The sequence below is a fragment of the Parus major genome, chromosome 19 (assembly GCF_001522545.3).
Source record: "Parus major isolate Abel chromosome 19, Parus_major1.1, whole genome shotgun sequence".
Lineage (NCBI taxonomy): Eukaryota > Metazoa > Chordata > Aves > Passeriformes > Paridae > Parus > Parus major.
This window is the reverse complement of record NC_031787.1, coordinates 2,656,451-2,672,807: the sequence shown is the minus strand read 5'-3', so window position 1 is coordinate 2,672,807 and position 16,357 is coordinate 2,656,451. Positions and strand designations below refer to the sequence as shown.

The 16,357-nt window shown below is 45.4% G+C and overlaps 2 protein-coding genes across 3 annotated transcripts in view; one reads left to right on the top strand and one right to left on the bottom strand.

The window, feature by feature from the left end:
* The first annotated feature begins 773 nt into the window (after window positions 1-773).
* On the top strand, window positions 774-6,491 carry LOC107212912 (neuferricin). The gene is made up of 4 exons (XM_015646805.3): window positions 774-1,221; window positions 1,451-1,591; window positions 2,112-2,298; window positions 3,571-6,491. The coding sequence occupies exons 1-4, from the start codon at window positions 999-1,001 to the stop codon at window positions 3,785-3,787; spliced, it is 768 nt and encodes a 255-aa protein (XP_015502291.1). The 5' UTR covers window positions 774-998; the 3' UTR covers window positions 3,788-6,491.
* Window positions 6,492-6,603: 112 nt separating this feature from the next.
* ANKFY1 (ankyrin repeat and FYVE domain containing 1) overlaps window positions 6,604-16,357 on the bottom strand; it is a 31,033-nt gene continuing 21,279 nt past the window's right edge. For both annotated transcript variants that reach the window (XM_015646803.2, XM_015646804.2), the window contains exons 17-25: window positions 16,170-16,326; window positions 15,023-15,223; window positions 13,635-13,811; window positions 13,071-13,218; window positions 12,714-12,804; window positions 12,233-12,357; window positions 11,872-12,018; window positions 11,287-11,377; window positions 6,604-10,311 (exon numbers count right to left, since the gene is read on the bottom strand). In XM_015646803.2, the coding sequence (XP_015502289.1) occupies window positions 10,179-10,311; window positions 11,287-11,377; window positions 11,872-12,018; window positions 12,233-12,357; window positions 12,714-12,804; window positions 13,071-13,218; window positions 13,635-13,811; window positions 15,023-15,223; window positions 16,170-16,326 (1,270 nt within the window). In that variant the 3' untranslated portion in view covers window positions 6,604-10,178. The remainder of the gene's footprint in view (window positions 10,312-11,286; window positions 11,378-11,871; window positions 12,019-12,232; window positions 12,358-12,713; window positions 12,805-13,070; window positions 13,219-13,634; window positions 13,812-15,022; window positions 15,224-16,169; window positions 16,327-16,357) is intronic.

Genomic DNA, 16,357 nt, shown 5'->3' with positions numbered 1-16,357 from the left:
CGCAGCCGCCGCGGGTGCCGCCGCTCCCGCCGGTCCCCGCCCGGCCCGGCCCGCCTTAGTCAGCAACTTCCCGCCCGCCGCACCTGTCAGCGCGGGGCCGCCACACCGCCGTAAAGCGACATCCGAGCCACACCGCCGCAAAGCGCCACACCGCCGTAAAGCGCCATAGCGCTGCCGCAAAGCCCCGCCCCGGCGGCCCCGGGCAGGCGGTGGGAAGAGAAGGGTCCGGCGGGAAACAGCGAGGATGGAGCGGTGTGGGGCAGCTCTCCCGGGAGGAGAGGCTGCGGGACCTGGGCCTGCTTCGTGTGGAGAAGACTAAGGGGCGGATCCCGTTAATTCATAGAGGTATCTCCAAGGGGTGCCAGTAGGGCGGTGCCAGACTCTCTTCAGTGGTGCCCAGTGACAGGATCAAGAGTAATGGCCATGAACAAAAACACGACAAATTTCACCTCAGTATGAGAAAAACTCCTTGACACGAGTGTGGCAGAGCACTGGGACAGACTTGGAGGCCATGGGAGTCTCCATTTCTGGAGAAATTCCAAACCCACCTTCACCTTCTGTGTCACCTGCTCCTTGGCAGGGGTTAGACTGGGTGATCTCCAGAGGGCACTAACAACCCTAAAGATTCTGTGATTGTCCTTATGAACAACATCATTAAGAAGAAAATTTTCCCGGTGAGGGTGGTGAGGCCCTAACACAGGGTGCCCAGAGAAGCTGTGGCTGCCCCATTCCTGGAAGATTTCTAGGCCCTGTTGGACGGGGCTTGGAGCAACCTGGGATGGTGGAAGGTGTGGCCGTGTGGAAGGGCAGGGGGTGGAAGGAGATGATCTTTGTGGTGCCTTCCAACCCAACTTATATCATGACTGTTTCTGTGACCCGCTGCCGTAAAGCGCGCCCTCGGGCCGGCCGTCCCGCGTACGCGGCGCTGAACGTGGTTGGCCGCCACGCTGCCGTGCGGCGAGGAAACTGTCGTGCAAGCGCCGTGGTGTCGCGGCGCGATGTGGCGGGGCGCGGCCGTGGGGTTGCTGTGCGTGGCCGCCGCCTGCCTCCTGCGCCGCGGGTTCGAGCCCCGCGCCCGCCTGCTCAGCGCCGCGGAGCTGCGCCGCTACCGGGGGGCGCCGGGCGAGCCCGGGCTCTATCTCGCCCTGCTGGGACGGGTCTTCGATGTGGAGCGGGGCCGCAAGCACTATGGGCCAGGCGGCGCTTACAGCGGGCTCGCAGGTACCTCCGGGGAGCGCAGGATGGCATGGCCTGGATGGGGAGGGGATCATCCCCCGGCTGGGGGGAGGCAGAACTCATCCCAGTTTGGGGAACCCACTCCATGGCTGGGCTGTCATTCCAAAGCCGGGGTCGCAGCCCTGGCTGGGGGATTCACTCCATGCCTGGGAGCTCATTCCCTGGCTGTGGAATTCTCTCTGGCTGGGGGTCTCACCCTGCTGGGGTCTCGCAGGCAGAGATGCCACCAGAGCGTTTGCCAGCGGCGACTTCACCCCGGCGGGGCTGGTGGACAACGTGGCGGGGCTGTCACCCCCAGAGCTGCTCTCCATCCACAGCTGGTTGAGTTTCTACAACGACAACTACGAGCCCGTGGGTAGGTGTCGGGGTGGGTGGGCTCACACAAGGGATGCGCAGCCCAAGGTCCTGCACCCTGTGAGGGACCAGCTGGAGCTGCAGCCAAGCCAGATCTTCGAGGTCTGCTTCCCTCCAAGGGAAAGTTTAATCGTTTTCCCACCTGGCTGTTGTCTCTGCCGAGCAAAAAAGCATGGAGCCAGCCTGAAACCAGCAGGACTCGGGAGACTGTAGGAGCAGAGGTGCAGGGACACTCTTTTGGGGAATGGGGATGGCTTCTGGGTTGTGCAGCTGAAACTGGCTTTGGATTTCAGATCTGTAATGAGTCTGTGCCTAAGCTTATCCAGCATGGATTTATTAATAAGGGTAAACTGCTACGTGATGCAAGGGTTGAAGGGATGTAAGCTCAGTTCTGTTCTAAAATTGGGCCATGATGACATCTCCTTTTATTTTTGTCTTTAAATAACAAATTAAAACTCCTCCAGAACTATGCATTTTCCTTGCCTAGAAGCACTGTGGTCTTAATTGATCTCCTCTCCCAGGGAAGCTGGTGGGCAGATTCTACGATGAAAATGGGGCACCGACAGAAGCCCTGAGGGAGGTTGAGGCTGCCATTGAGGAAGCTCTCAAATTCCAAGCAGAAAGTGAGCAGAAGAAGCAGCAGTTCCCACCCTGCAACTCTGAATGGAGCTCTGCTAAAGGCACCCGGTTCTGGTGCTCCAGACAGAGGTAAGCTTGTACCCTTTGGAGCAGAGCCTTTTTTTGGGTGCCCTGTGCTTTGTTCCTGCCTCTCCTGGCAGGAGGGGTGTGGGAAGATGTCCTGGCTCCTGCAGCCACCACACTCATGGGTAGGTGAGGTCTGTGACAACAACTGGAGGCTGTTTCCTCTTATCCTCTTACCCTGTCCCTTGTTCCCTGGAAGCAGAGCCCGACTTTCAACTGGCTTCAAACTCCTATTATGGAGTTGTAGAGTGTGAGAAGGTCCCCCTGAGCCTCTTTTCTCCAGGTTTAATTTCTTCTATCACACTGGAATCAGAGAATTTACCACATGTGGACCCGATCCTCCTGTTTTCAGCAAAACAGGACAGAAATCCCAGTAGGACTGGGATTCAAACAGCTTCTGTCACCTATCAGGAGCATTAACCTATGTTTTTGAGACAGTTTCACTGTGATACACCACTTTTACTTAAAACACATAAAAATGAGGTTAAGCTTTGAATAATCATTTCATACTTTCCTGTTAGTAGCTATCTCTCAGCTTAGAGACTATTTTGTTTGAGGATGAAATAATTTCACAGACCACACTGCAAAATGCATGGGCTCCATGAGCACTGTGTACACCAGGGCTCTGCTTCTCTGTGACTGAGCTTGGGGACAGCCTTGGGACCATGTGGCAGTGACTTGTATAAGAAGCTTAAAAGCTGCAGTGGTTGGGGACCAGGCAGGATTTGGCCCACAGAGAGACACTTAGACATAAAGACACAAGATTAATTAGTTGGGGAAGTACTTTTTCTTCTGCCCCAGTTCTCAAAATCACTGTTTAGTCAAGGCACAGAGGGCCTAGAAGAGCCTGGGCCATTGGAAGGTGTCCCTGCCTATGGCAGGGGGTGGAACTGGATGATCTTCAAGGTCCCTTCCAACCCAAGCCACTGTGATTCTGTGAAGATCTGTGGTCACCTGTGAGCATTTAGATGCCTGCAGAAAAGGCATCTTGCTGTGCAACAGAAGGCTGTGATTCCTCTTCCAGCAATGGAAAGATGGAATGCAGGAGTTGGTCACTCTCAGAAGGGTGGAACCTGTAGCAGCAGTGGTGAAAGCAGGTCCAGGCCACAGGTTTCTGAAGCACAGCAAATAAAAAGGTATCAGCTGGGAGCAAAGTCCACCTCAGTGCTAGGTCTAGTTTTCCTAGATTGTCTTAAGTTTTTTTTGTAAGGATTCTCTATTGACTGGAAGCATTTTCACGGGTTTGAATTTTAATTTATTTTCATTTTCCATTCCTAGTGGGGGAGTGCAGAGAGACTGGGCCGGAGTCCCTCGGAAGCTGTACCGCCCTGGCTCGCACGGGAGCCACTGTGTGTGTGTGAGGAGCTCAGGTCCCCCCTGGGGCCAGCCACACTCCTCCCAGCACAGTGACAGAGGGGACCTGGATCACCCTCACCTGGAGCAGTACGAGGGCTGCCACCCCCTGGCCCAGCAGTGTGTCCTCCTCACGGGCTGACTGCAGGTGCTGCATTCCGGGGCAGGGAGAGTCCTGCAGTGAAACATTGTGCTTTGGGTGGGCAGCTCCAGCTCCATCCCTTCCATCTGTCCGTGGAAGGGAGCAGTAACAATCTCAACATGTTATTTGTGATGCTTTTTAACATATGGAGATGGAGTTGAGAGAAGGAAGAAACACCTCAGCCAGCTTTTAAAAAAATCAAGTAACGGGATGCTTTCTTTATTTCTATGGGAAATATTTTTCCCATTTATCTGGGAACAAACTGTAAGATTCACAGCCTGAACTGTATTTTTGAACAGCTTTCTTGTGCAGTCAGGAAATGGAAGTTTGTGTGCACAGTGGTGGGACAGTGTGCTGTGGTTTAAGGCAGCGAGCACAGGAACTGCTGCAGCATCTCTGCCCACATTTGATGCACAGTCCACAGGTCCTGCTGCAGGGCAGTGCTGATGCTCCTTCCAAGGCACCTGACTCACTCCAAAGTTTAAAGGTAGCAGGGAGAACCCTGAATTTCCTCTGCAATTAAGGTCCAGAGTATCTAGGAACTTGCGCAGTTTAGTTATACACAAGCTTTATCAAATTCTTGGAGTAGAGAAGGCAAAGGCCAGAGCTGTATTTCCACATTCAGTGTTTACATTAAATACTGTGCCAAGATATTGAAGCCACCTATGAGGATTGTTGCTTGATATTAACCTCACCCTCCTGTTCAGTGATTCACCACTTTCAAACTTGTTCTGATCAGGAATGAGTAGTTTTAAATAGCTTTCTTTTTGTTGCCTGGGTGGCAACAGAACCATCCTACTGTAATCTGCCTCCTGTTTCCATTCTGGTATAAAACTTCCTCCCATCTGGTCTGTGCCTATCACACTATAAACTGAGCTGGATGTGCCCTTACAAGACCCAGCACTCTTAAAATCTATAGTTACTGTATCACAGCTAGCAGAATTCGGCACTATGAGCAACTCCCAGAAATGCAGGGCAGGTTATTACCATTTCTGGGTGGGGCTAAAAGGGAGGAAGGAATACCTGCACAGGGTTCAGGCACTACAAACCTCAAGCTGCAGGGAAGCAGCTGCTGGTTTTAATGGCATCTGCTGTTAAAATCAGTTTTGGTGTAGCTGAGCTTTGAGAGAACCACACAGATCAAGGTCCAGTGGTGGCACAGGTCCCTGCTGAATTGTGGTCAGTTCTTCTCCTTAAGGCAGCTGCCACCTATGTGTAAAGTATTTATAAACTGTTTTTTTAGCTACCACCATCTCTGAAGAGAGGCCCAAAATCTAAGTGATTAGTTAGTTAATTAGCAAGTTTACTCCCTTGCAGTAGGACACATTACAACACTTCCCACTGACAAAAGCTCAGAGGATGCTCCAGCTGCCAGGGGTGAAGCCACACAGCAACTTCAATATGTACATGCTTGTTTGAACAGTGAGCAGAGTGGGGGTTGTGGTTTTATTTTTGGGGTTTTTTACCTATCATCATCCTGAAGAGAAGCTCTTCCAGGCATTGCCCTGCTCTGCCAGCTCGTAGTGCTGGGGATAGGATGTGTGGCAGAACTGAACCTCGGCCCTGGGCTTGAGCAATCTTTAGGGGTGGAGTGAGCAACTCCTTTCACACGATGCTGAAGATCAAGCTTTGTAAAAGGTGCAGGGAAGAGCTACAAAGCAGCACTTCACTGCCTCCACAACTTTGGCCTTTGCCACATTTAAAAAGACACCACCACTTTAAAAAGAAATTGCATTTAAAGCATCTCCCCAAATAATTAGTGCCTTTTGAAGAGCTTTTTTAAGCCATTTAAAAGTTGCAGAAAATTCCAGACTATTAAATGCTGTAGGAAGTAGTTTGTGAGGGCAAACCAGTCCCAGTGAAGGTGGACCAGCTTGACCTTCTGAGCAAGTTTCATCTTGCTGCAACAATCACTGTGCAGATGGTGCTGAGGGGATGGTTTTGATTGCAAGAGCTACACAAAAATCAAATAAACTGCTGCAAAAAGGCAGGGCAGGAAGGGTGTTGGTTAAGTTAAAGTTGGTTGAAAACCAGTTCACAGCTTATTCCTCAGTTTAGTTTGGTAACACTGTGGGGGGAAGAGTGTCTTGCACTAGGAATAAGTCATCTATTAAAGCAAACAAGGAGACACCCTCACTGACCTGAAGTGCTCCAAGACTGTCATGCTTGTAACTCCAATGCAGCAGCTCAGCTGGATTCTCCTGGGGTGGAAAAGAGTGGAAGAAAACAGTGATAGCTACAGAGGGCTCAAGTCACCACAGACAGTGCTCTAATAAAGCTCACCATTCATCTGTACTTCAGTTAAGTTTTATTAATAAAAGACTAATGCATCACAATCTCACCCAGAAGCCGTGGCTGGGTTTGCTATTGCACTGAAGTTTTCCTTTTCCTGAAGTGAAGCTGCAGCAGTTCTCTGCTCTCCCAGGGGCCTGAGCTGCCTCCAGTACACAGCTGAGTACACCAAGTGTTAGTAACTCAAACTGATGAACTCCATGAAGCACCTCTGGCTCGTGGGGAGCTCGGGTTTGTTTCACAAGACTGATTATAGGTAAGTCTAGTATAAGGCATTCAAGATGACTACATGGTACAAACTAGAACACCAGACCTTGACAGCCAAAAGAACAGTTGTAGCAGTTCCACAGCATGAAAATGAATACCTGGACTAATTTCAGAACAAAGAATAAAGTTGTTATGCCCGACTGGATATTGTATCCCTGGTTTTCTTTGTGGTTTGTGAGTATAAGCTTGCAGAGGGGCAGCTGTCTCTACAGAAGCAGATACTTCCTTAGCAAGGTTTCACCTCACGATGCATCATCTAAGTTCTGCATTTTATTACAAGTAGAATCATTACACAACAAAGTAATGCATATTGGAAAAATACATTTTTACAACGACTCCAGACAAACATTGCAGATAAAATGCCATTGTTCTAAGACTTCCTTTTCTATTTCACAGAGGGTATTAGAAGGTTCAGTTATTTCTGTCACTCATACAAGCTTTGATTTTTCTAGAGACGAGTTTGCTGCAGTGACCACCTCTGCTGGTTACAAAAAAAGAGGACTTGCCTATTAACATTTGATTTACAAAACAATCCAGCCTTGGCCTCCCATACTGTTACATGTTAGTTTGTAAGCACTACATGAGCAGCTGGACAAGCTGTTATCTCCAGCATGGGAAGTCATTAAGGCATCTGTCAGCTTTTAGCCAGCAACTTACTCTGCTCTGTTAGTACCTTCAAAAGCAACATTCTCACTCCACTCAGTGGTGTGAAACAGTGACTGCACCTTTTACAGACAAAAAATTTCATCCAGACCACAGTTTGTGCTTGTGTAAGAGTGCTGGACCATGGTATTTGCTTGTGTAAGAGTGCTGGATGACTGCAATCAAAAGGAATCCAGTCTCAGAACAAAAAGCTGCAGCATGAACCACCCAACTTCCCATGCAGCCCTGCTGAAGTGCCTGAAGCCTCGTGTGACAGCAGCACTTCCAGGGACACAAACTGATTTTCCATCTAACCTTTTGTTCAATGCTTGGCAGACTTGAGTCTCGAGTTAATAGATACCATTAAAAGCAGGGGTAAGAGGGGTGAGGGGTTGGTAAAAACTGTATTATGCTACAAAAAGGGAAGAGCAGTTATTTAGAGTTAGAAATGTGTTGACCACCACTACATTACCAAGTGCCTCATTCACATTTGTACCCTGTAGTGGAGCATTGCCAGCAAAACTCCCAAAAAAGTCTCAGTGGTCTGAGAGTTGAGACCAACACTAGGCAGAGTGTGTGAGGGATTGAGTCCCACCAGTTGTCTGGTGGGGCCAACTCCTCAGCTGAACTAGGAAAGAATGAACTTGGGTTTTGGTTCAAGTTGTGAGCTTTTCCCCTTTAGCTCTGGCAGAAAGCTATCTAGAGTTGGCTGGAAGGAAACTATCTCAAAGGCACTTTAAAAGGATCAAATTTGCTCAATTTAGTTGCTTTAAATTTAACTAACACCTCAGGCTGTATTATTTAACAATAACCTTAGCTTTCCCTTCAGACTTCAGTAAGATGGGACACTACTGGCTGTAAACAGCAAACCAGGAGCACTACAGATGGGTTTCCCAGATCTTTCCCAGTTTTACAGTTATAATCAATATCCTGTTTTTTAGAAGAGCAGCTACCCAGCCTTACCTTGCCATTCAGTTAAGCTGAATTTTCACCAGATCCACATTTTCCATCATTATAAAGTTTGCTTATCTGTTAGAGCTGAGCTCCCTGTTCCCTTGCCCTTCCATCAGGGGAGCCACTGAAAAAGTGATGTTTAAATGCTTTGGCAATTACATGCTGTGCACTTTTCCAATCAGGCTGAAGCCCATAGGCTGTGGCCTTGGAAAACCCCTCCTCTGCACTCTCAGCACTCTGAGCACACTCTTACCTTTCCACATCACTTCAGCTCCAAACCAACAACATGTTATCATGGGACTACAGTCAAGACTTCTTTCACCAAATGCACTTTCCCTCCATTGTTATCTTTCACTCCTAGATATCTGCAACCACTGACACCCTGAAATATCAGAAGTACAATGTTTTCCATCATCTCTTTCACTTAAAAACCCCAAACTGTAGATTGCAGTTAGCTGACACCATCAATTACTGTAGCTAACATTAACTGACACCACTGTTTTCCCTCATTCACCTACACTATTATGTCAGAGATGCACCATTTGCATTAGTGACTGTGTTAGAGACCAGCTGTGTTACCCAAGCATTCTGTTGGAACATGACAGCAGCAGACATCAAACAGTGAGGCAAGTTTGTATTGTCATCCATTGTTCTTCCCTAGTGGTACAGGGGTGATTCCAGTTACAATATGTGCATATTGGAAGATCAAAGTGCAGATCAAGTGAGACTTGATGTGAAATTAATCATACAAATGTCAGCAATTACACCCTCCTATCCTCTCCTTGTACAAGCTTGAGAAAAACTGAGCAAGTCTCCTGTAACAGCAGCAGTCTGGGTTCATCATCTCACCTTACTCTTTGAGACCAAGTCACTGCTCCAAACAGGGCAACACATCATCACCTGTCCACACTGTTCACTGGAGATAACAGTCATTAAAAAATGCACACCAATTCATGGAGTAAAGATGAGGAATGCTGAATTGAGTCTATACTAGCTTTATCTCTTGAAATAAAAACAGCCTTAACATGGCATGTAGTTTTGCTTAAGTACCCATTTTTTAACTGAAGCCTTTGCCCACCAAATCACAAGCTGGGCTACCAGTCAAGTACTTTCCTATTTATCTAGACAATGTGGTGGTAGGTTTCCACAGATTCAGCATGTTTAAGAGAGTACAACCAGCCTAGATTAAAATTCTGCAGCTTATTCCTAATAGGAAGCCTCCACGTACACTCACCAGCTGAAAATGGACCCAAGTTTAGTGTCTAGAGGTGCAGCACATTCTACACATGGTAGGGTTACTGACTCTCCCACAGCAGTTACCAGGCCCCTTAAGCCCCAGGAAAGTATTACTCTCCCTCCTGGGATTCCTAATGCACTTCAGCATTTATTGCTGTACTGTGAGTTAGACTTCACCAGTTTTAGTGTTTCTCCTTTAACACATGCTTAGGCCTTTCAGCAAACTCATGGTCATTTATACGAGTGCCATGAACTGGAAGGACCAGCAACATAAATATGAAAGTGCAACGAAGACTGACAATTCCAGCAGGCAAGAGCATTTCCTAAAACAATCTTGCACTTCTCTTGAACATGCTAAAGCTAATGAGTCATTTGCTGAGGAGGTATCAAGATGTGGATCTGCAATTCTGACTGCTTTGCATCAGATGTAAAGCTTTCTGTTGTAAGGCCACAATTCTTGAGCTATACTTAGAACTAACCCCAGGTCTGAAGAGTTTCTTGAACAGTGGTTGCAACAGCTCAGTTTAGCTTCACAAAAAGTCTTCTCTAGAGAAGGGGAACGTTTATCTTTAAGACAAAGCAAAGAAAGATACCTGGTTACCCTGAAACTTAATACCATCTCTACTAAGTAGCCTGAAAGCCACAGGACTTAATAGAGTTGCTCAGTGCAAAGCACCATGTTGAGGACAGACCTGTTTTATGCCGATTCAATCACTATAAATTTCAGCTTCCATACCCCACTGCAATTAGAAGAGGGTCTAAATTCTTTTGTCACTTGGTTTCAACAATCCACTCTGATTCCTAGTGAAGTCTATCGCAGCCCGATACATTTACAGTCATACAAAATCATTTATACCAGAGTATATCATAACAGGGTCCTTAATTAGTTCAGTCTATTGCAGAAGACATGTATAGGCCTCCTCTTCCCTATCCAGAGGGCTTGTAAAGCAGAGCTGCTGTCAGGAGCACTGACTGGGAATCCCTTTACATCCACAGCATACTAGGAGACTCCTCCCAGAGTCAGGACATCAAAGCAGATGTTGCAAACTCGAACTGGCTTGTTCAGATCAAATTTTATGATAGGAATCTCCTTTGTTGAGCACTTATGGCAGAGCAGGCGTCCACAGTGTCGGCTGTTGATAGAAGAGGGGTGGGAGAAGAGTGAATTCCCTTCTAGTGAACACCAGGATGTTACTGTCTAACACTCTTTATCAATGATAGCACCATTAAATACACACTAACAATTAAAATGCTGATTGTCTTGTATCTTCTGATATTTGTCATGGAATAACTGACTAATGCCAACAGCACATGCTGGTTCTGTACTAGTGAGTCACCTGGTACTGCTTCACCTGATGCATGTGTAGTTTCTCTAGCACACTGAGCTAAGAAAAATCTTAGTTTAACACCCTTCCAACCCAGCAAGTTTTGTACAAGTTCAGACTATTTAAAAAAGGCAACTCCTATCTACACAAGAGCAGCTCATGTTCATCTTGAGCCATTTCCACACTACAAACAAGACTACAAACCTGAGCTGTCAACACCTGCCCAAATCTGCCACCTCTTTTGGAGCAGGTCATCCTAACACTGTGGTGGTGGTGTGCTCCCTCCTGTCTTTCCTGTGTAAGCCACAGCCCCAGTGGCTGTCCTCTCTGAACCTCGTGCCTCCACAGGAGGCTCTTCCTGACCCACATCCTCTATGCAGGAAATAACCAAGTGCACCTTTGCCATCAAGTCCTGATAAATCACTGCCATATATACCATTAAACTTCTGTTAACTCACTGTCTTAATAAAACATACTGTTGCTCCTCTGTGAAGTGCATCACACTCTTTCTCTGGCAACTGGGTATTTAAATCCACTACTGAAATTTGGACATGATTTCTCATTCACAGCCAATCAGAATATTAAATGCACAAGCTGCTTAAAACATGATTTCAGTCAGACTACAAGTTCCTGATCTAAGACAGGATGGAATGTTTCAGCTGAATTAGTGATTATACACCTATCTTAACAAGGAGGTTTCCTAAACTGCTGGAAGGAACAAGCCTAGCTACATTTGGGGTGGAATCCATTTCCCTGTAAGCACAGCAAGGTGGCTCATATTACCAGTGATGCTTTCTTGTCGTGACTCCGAATTTGGCAGCACATTCATAGCAGTTGGAGCCATCGCACCAGGGAGGTTCTTTTGTCAGCATATCTGTTAAGAGATAAAAATGTGAAGGCAAAATGGGCTCAGACACCTCCTGAGCACATTAAACCTGAAGGCTTTTTCCAGTTCTAGGCTGCATCCAGTATAACTGAATATAACATTTAACTACTCTTGCAGGAGCTGGAGTCTTGCTTGTAGATAATCTATAGTTGCTTTCCATCACATTGTCCACAGCAACTGTACAGCACCAGTTAAAAAGCAGTGTCTGTGTTTTAAGCTACATTGGACTACACAACCAACCAAGAGTTTCCATGCCTATCCTTCCAGAAAAAGTAGCATCTAAAAGTCTGCATTGTACAACTTTTCAGCTAATCACCAGAAAAAAAAGTATTTCTACCCTGCACTGATAGTAATGCAAAATTCACAAGTTCCTCCTCTCTGGAACCACTGTCATACACATCAAATGTCCAGAGTTCTTTCCTCTGAAGTATTCTGGAAGCACAAGCCAGAAATACTTTCCCACCATAGCAAGTGGTGCTTACCCAGCAATCTAAAGAGAAGCTGTTTTGTAGCAACTTGGTAATTGAAGATATTGACTCCTTGGTTATTGTTAACTCCCAGGCGAGCCCCAGCTCTCACTATTGCACGACACAAGTTAGCATTTCCCTTCATGTAAGCCAAGAGGAGCACTGAAAAATAAAAGCCAGACAGTTCCTTGCTAACAGAGCAGTAGATTGTGTTACATTCAGTCCAGACAGGATCTTTAGTTTTTAAGTTTCCATGTATTGTGTGCCTCCTACTGTATTTAGCATACTACTGTCCATTATTCCAGCTTTAAAAGTGACATACCACAAATACAACTGAAGTGACTTCCAAGTTTAATAGCTGCTGAGTCTCACCTACCTGTGTTTCCTTCAGCATCAGGTTTGTCTAGAGGGTATTCTGGCATACACTCCAAGAAGAGGTCACAGATGGCTGCTGCATTATCTTTCCCATATTGTCCCAGAATATGCATTGGTGACTGGCCTCTGGGGAAAAGAGTTTGTTATCCTGATCAAAGTCTGCTTGCTACTGCAGTTACCCATCCAACTCTCCTTGCTTTCAAGCTTGGTTCAGACTTGAACAATGCTGCATCTCAGTACCTCAGTACATCATACACAACTCCCTACTTAACTTTCTTTCCTTGGTGTATACATATAATTTGCACAGAATTTAGACACAGCATCATCTGCACACTTCCAAATTCATATATAAATAATATAATACATATTAATTGAAATTATTATAATAAAATGTTTTAAAAAGCCAAATATATATATTTTAAGTAGCACAATAGCATGTATTTTGAAATACAAAGTGGTTCTTTAAGTCTGTTAATAATTACCTGATATTAAAGGCTTCTGCATCTACATTGCACTCTGTGAGGAGGACCCGGATGTTGTTCAGACGGCCATGCATCACTGCCAGATGCAGAGCTGAACAGAAAAAAAAAAACAAGACAAAGAAGGTTCAAGACTGAGTATCAGCAATGATTACAGCTTAATAACTAAAGGAATCACCCTCCTTCCACTTTCCCAACCCTCCTTCTCAAACAACTCCTTTCATCTGCTTTGATTTCCTGGATTTCATTCTTTCACCTTTGCAGTGCAAGCCCATTCACAGTGAGCTCTCTGCCACTAGGAGACATCACTAACAGACCTACAGAAGTGTTTTGCATTTACTTGTGTAACTTGAAGTTTACCATTATTTCCATTTTCATCTACAGCTGCAAAGTCTACTCCATTCTCCAGAAGGACTGAACAAATGGTGGGCAGGTCTTGCTGGGCTGCTAAGTGAAGAGCAGTCTGGCGGTGCTTGGTCAGTTCATTCACCTGGGCACCTGCAAGCAGCTGTCAGGATGCAAGGAGGAATATATTTCAAAGATGGTTTCAGGGCTATTTTAGCCAACAGTTTATTTCTGTGAATGAAGCACACAAGACTCTACTGCACAGAGATACTTCTAGACCTCCAGAGTGTATAAAATTTTATCACTAGTGAGCTCCTTTAACTTGTGTTTATGTTCAAATGTACAGAAAAGGCAAGGAAAGCTTCTTTAAATTGAATCACACTGCCTAGTGATTGCCACAAACCCAACGTGCTCACGTGAAGGCTACTGTGGTAGCTCAGCTAACAGTACAAACTAAGTGAACTTTCTGTTTCAGAACAAGTGGTGCCACTTTGATGTGATTTATCAGCCTGCAGGCACTGTGCAGTGAGGTAGGGTGAACATTTTTAAGCAGAGGAACGGTGACTGTCCAGCACACACCAGATTGCGCACAATAATCTCCGAGCCAGCCTGCACTGCCAGGTGCAGAGGGGTCAGCTTGGAGGCGTCCTGGACCCGGGAGTTGACATTGGCCTGCACACTGATCAGGAACAGCACACTCTCGATGTCTGAGTTCTGAACAGCCACATGGAGGAAATTCCGACCTTTATTATCAACCTGTGGCAGAAAGGGCACATGAAATTAATTTATTATTCCTGTAGAACAAGGTATTTCATGTAGCAGGACATGCTTTCACTTAGAGACACTTGCTCCCTCTGCTTGAACTGCAGAATCTTGTTCCTTTCACTGGCTGACATTAGAGACTTATCTGATAGATGTGACTAACAACCAAACTGAGAAATTATCTGCTGCAACTGCTCAGTCCAGTCTGCCTCACACTACTTTATTTCTATTTTATAACCTTATCATTTCTTGACCACACACTGGAGAGTACTGTTAGACAAACAAAAGGTTAACAGCTGCTGTGGTTAAGTACTGAGCAGCAGTTAAAACAAACTCAGTTAAATGATAGCTTGAGTCTATCTGGCAATTAATCCAGGCGAAGGAAGCAACATGGAATCCTTCCACACTGATGTAAAGTGTATTCACAGAACCACAGAATGGTTTGGATTGGAAGGGATCTTCCAAGGATCATCCCCCGCCATAGGCATGGACACCTTCCACTACCCCAGGCTACTCCAAGCCCCATCCAGCCTGGCCTTGGACACTTCCAGGGATGGGACAGCCACAGCTGCTCTGGGCACCCCAAGAATTCAGGTTTTTGGCTTAATAGCAGGTACATGTTCAACTCTGCCTTGCAGCTGATGTTAAAGCATATTTAAACTGGCTGTACTTGTAACCGTGTCTTAGATATATTACAAGAGCTCTCTAAGCACTCAAATATTTTACTAGTAATTAAACTTACACAGGATAGGAAGAATCTCCTGAACAGCTGCCTGAAGTGTCACACCAAAAGCCTGAAGATACAGTTGGAGGTTTTATAGTTCAGCAGGGCAACATAGCATCTATTATTCAGTTACTTTAGGTCAGATTTTCTGTTTTGGATAGCTTTAGGAGAGCTGGGTAATAGATTATCTTTGTACTAGTCCAGCACAAGGCAGAATTTTCTCCTTATACACACATATTCCTGTTTCTCAGTTCAGTATTGAAAAGATAAGATTTGACAAGACACTAACCCTTAATGTTCTTAGACATATCACAAACACACCTACAGTTTCCTAATAAATCCTGCTTAAGAGAATTGGCATCTGGCAAACAGATTGCATGTAAAGCCACAAAAGGATAAACTAGAACTGGTTTGTGGAGCAGCTGTTACCACAAACTAGTGCAGTAACAAAACCAGTATGGTTTGAACACTTACAGCTTACCTGTTCTGCAGCTCCTGGCTCCCTCTTCAAAATTGCTTCAGCTGCTTTATTATTTTTATACGTCATAGCACAAGCAAAGGGAGTCATTCCTTGCCTGTCACGTACATTCAGCTTAATATCTGGATGTGAAATCATCAGCTGAATGATAACATTATGTTGGTTGCTAATGGCAACATGGATTGGAGTTCTTCCTTCTGCATCCTAGAAGGAAACCAGGGTTTGTTATATATACACTCAGTAGTACATAAATGCTTCCCTAATTCTGAAGGGTCAAGAAAACTCAGAACTTTAGTCCCTTAACCTACCCAGCTTCCTTTAGCATGGGCACCAAACAGCTGCAGGGCAAGCTTAAACCCACAGGGTAAGAAAAGCAAATTGAGATTTGTTTCTCCCAACAGGTTGACCTCAATCCTATGCTATTACAGCCTTTTAAATAACCATAACATCTCCCATTTAGTCAGTCATTTTGGGGGGTAGAGTTTAGCATTCAAATTTAATAGCAAAGTCAGCTGAGGTGTTTAAACATTTGTTTGCATCACACACAAGTTTACAGCCAAAGCTACTTTGTCACTGTGTTTTGTGATTAGTTTTAATGTCACCTTCAACAGCATTGGGACCTAAAAATGTTATCCATTCATTTCTTTTGTTGTTGTTTATAAAGCTTCTGTTTAAGAATTACTGTAAAATCAAAAATGAAGTGTAACTAATACTTACAGCACCTCAGTTTACTCAATAACAGAAGACATTTCCCAAACATGCTAACAAAGTAGAGTATTCTAGAGTTTTACACTGTACCTGATTTAATGATTAATGGCAGTTATGCTCCTGCCTTTAATTCACACTAGGGACAGAAGACACTGAATCCCACTGTTACATGAGAAAACTAACACTGCAGTAAGTTTTCTATATCATTTTTCTCCAGCATAGCTTCCTGAATTAACCACTATATGGGCAGATAAGCACTGGGTTTGGTAAAAAGGGGCAGGAGAGAAAGCAGAGCTGCACCCAGTCATTGCACTGGCTCAGCTATAAAAGCAATGTTTTCTTTTCTCTGTCAAGCAAAATACACAGCTGAGAAGAAAGTTTGTTTTCAGTACGTTGGAGGCAAAGAATCTACTTAAAAAAACTGCATGATTTGTCCACATACCTGAGCATTGACATTGGCACCAAACTCCAGAAGGCACTGGATCACCTCCTCTAGTCCCCAGCAGGCTGCCAAGTGTAGGGGTGTCTGCCCATCATGGGCTTCCTCTTCTCCTTCTCCATTTGGGCCTGGCTTTCTGGGACTATTCACATCACACCCACTAAAACAAACACAGTGCAGTCAATTTATTA

Excerpts from the sequence above, each read along its gene's own strand:
- LOC107212912 (XM_015646805.3), top strand. The coding sequence starts at position 999 with ATGTGGCGGGGCGCGGCCGTGGGGTTGCTGTGCGTGGCCGCCGCCTGC. Across the intron at positions 1,222-1,450 it reads CGCTTACAGCGGGCTCGCAG|GCAGAGATGCCACCAGAGCG; the intron begins GTACCTCCGGGG and ends GGGGTCTCGCAG. Across the intron at positions 1,592-2,111 it reads CGACAACTACGAGCCCGTGG|GGAAGCTGGTGGGCAGATTC; the intron begins GTAGGTGTCGGG and ends CTCCTCTCCCAG.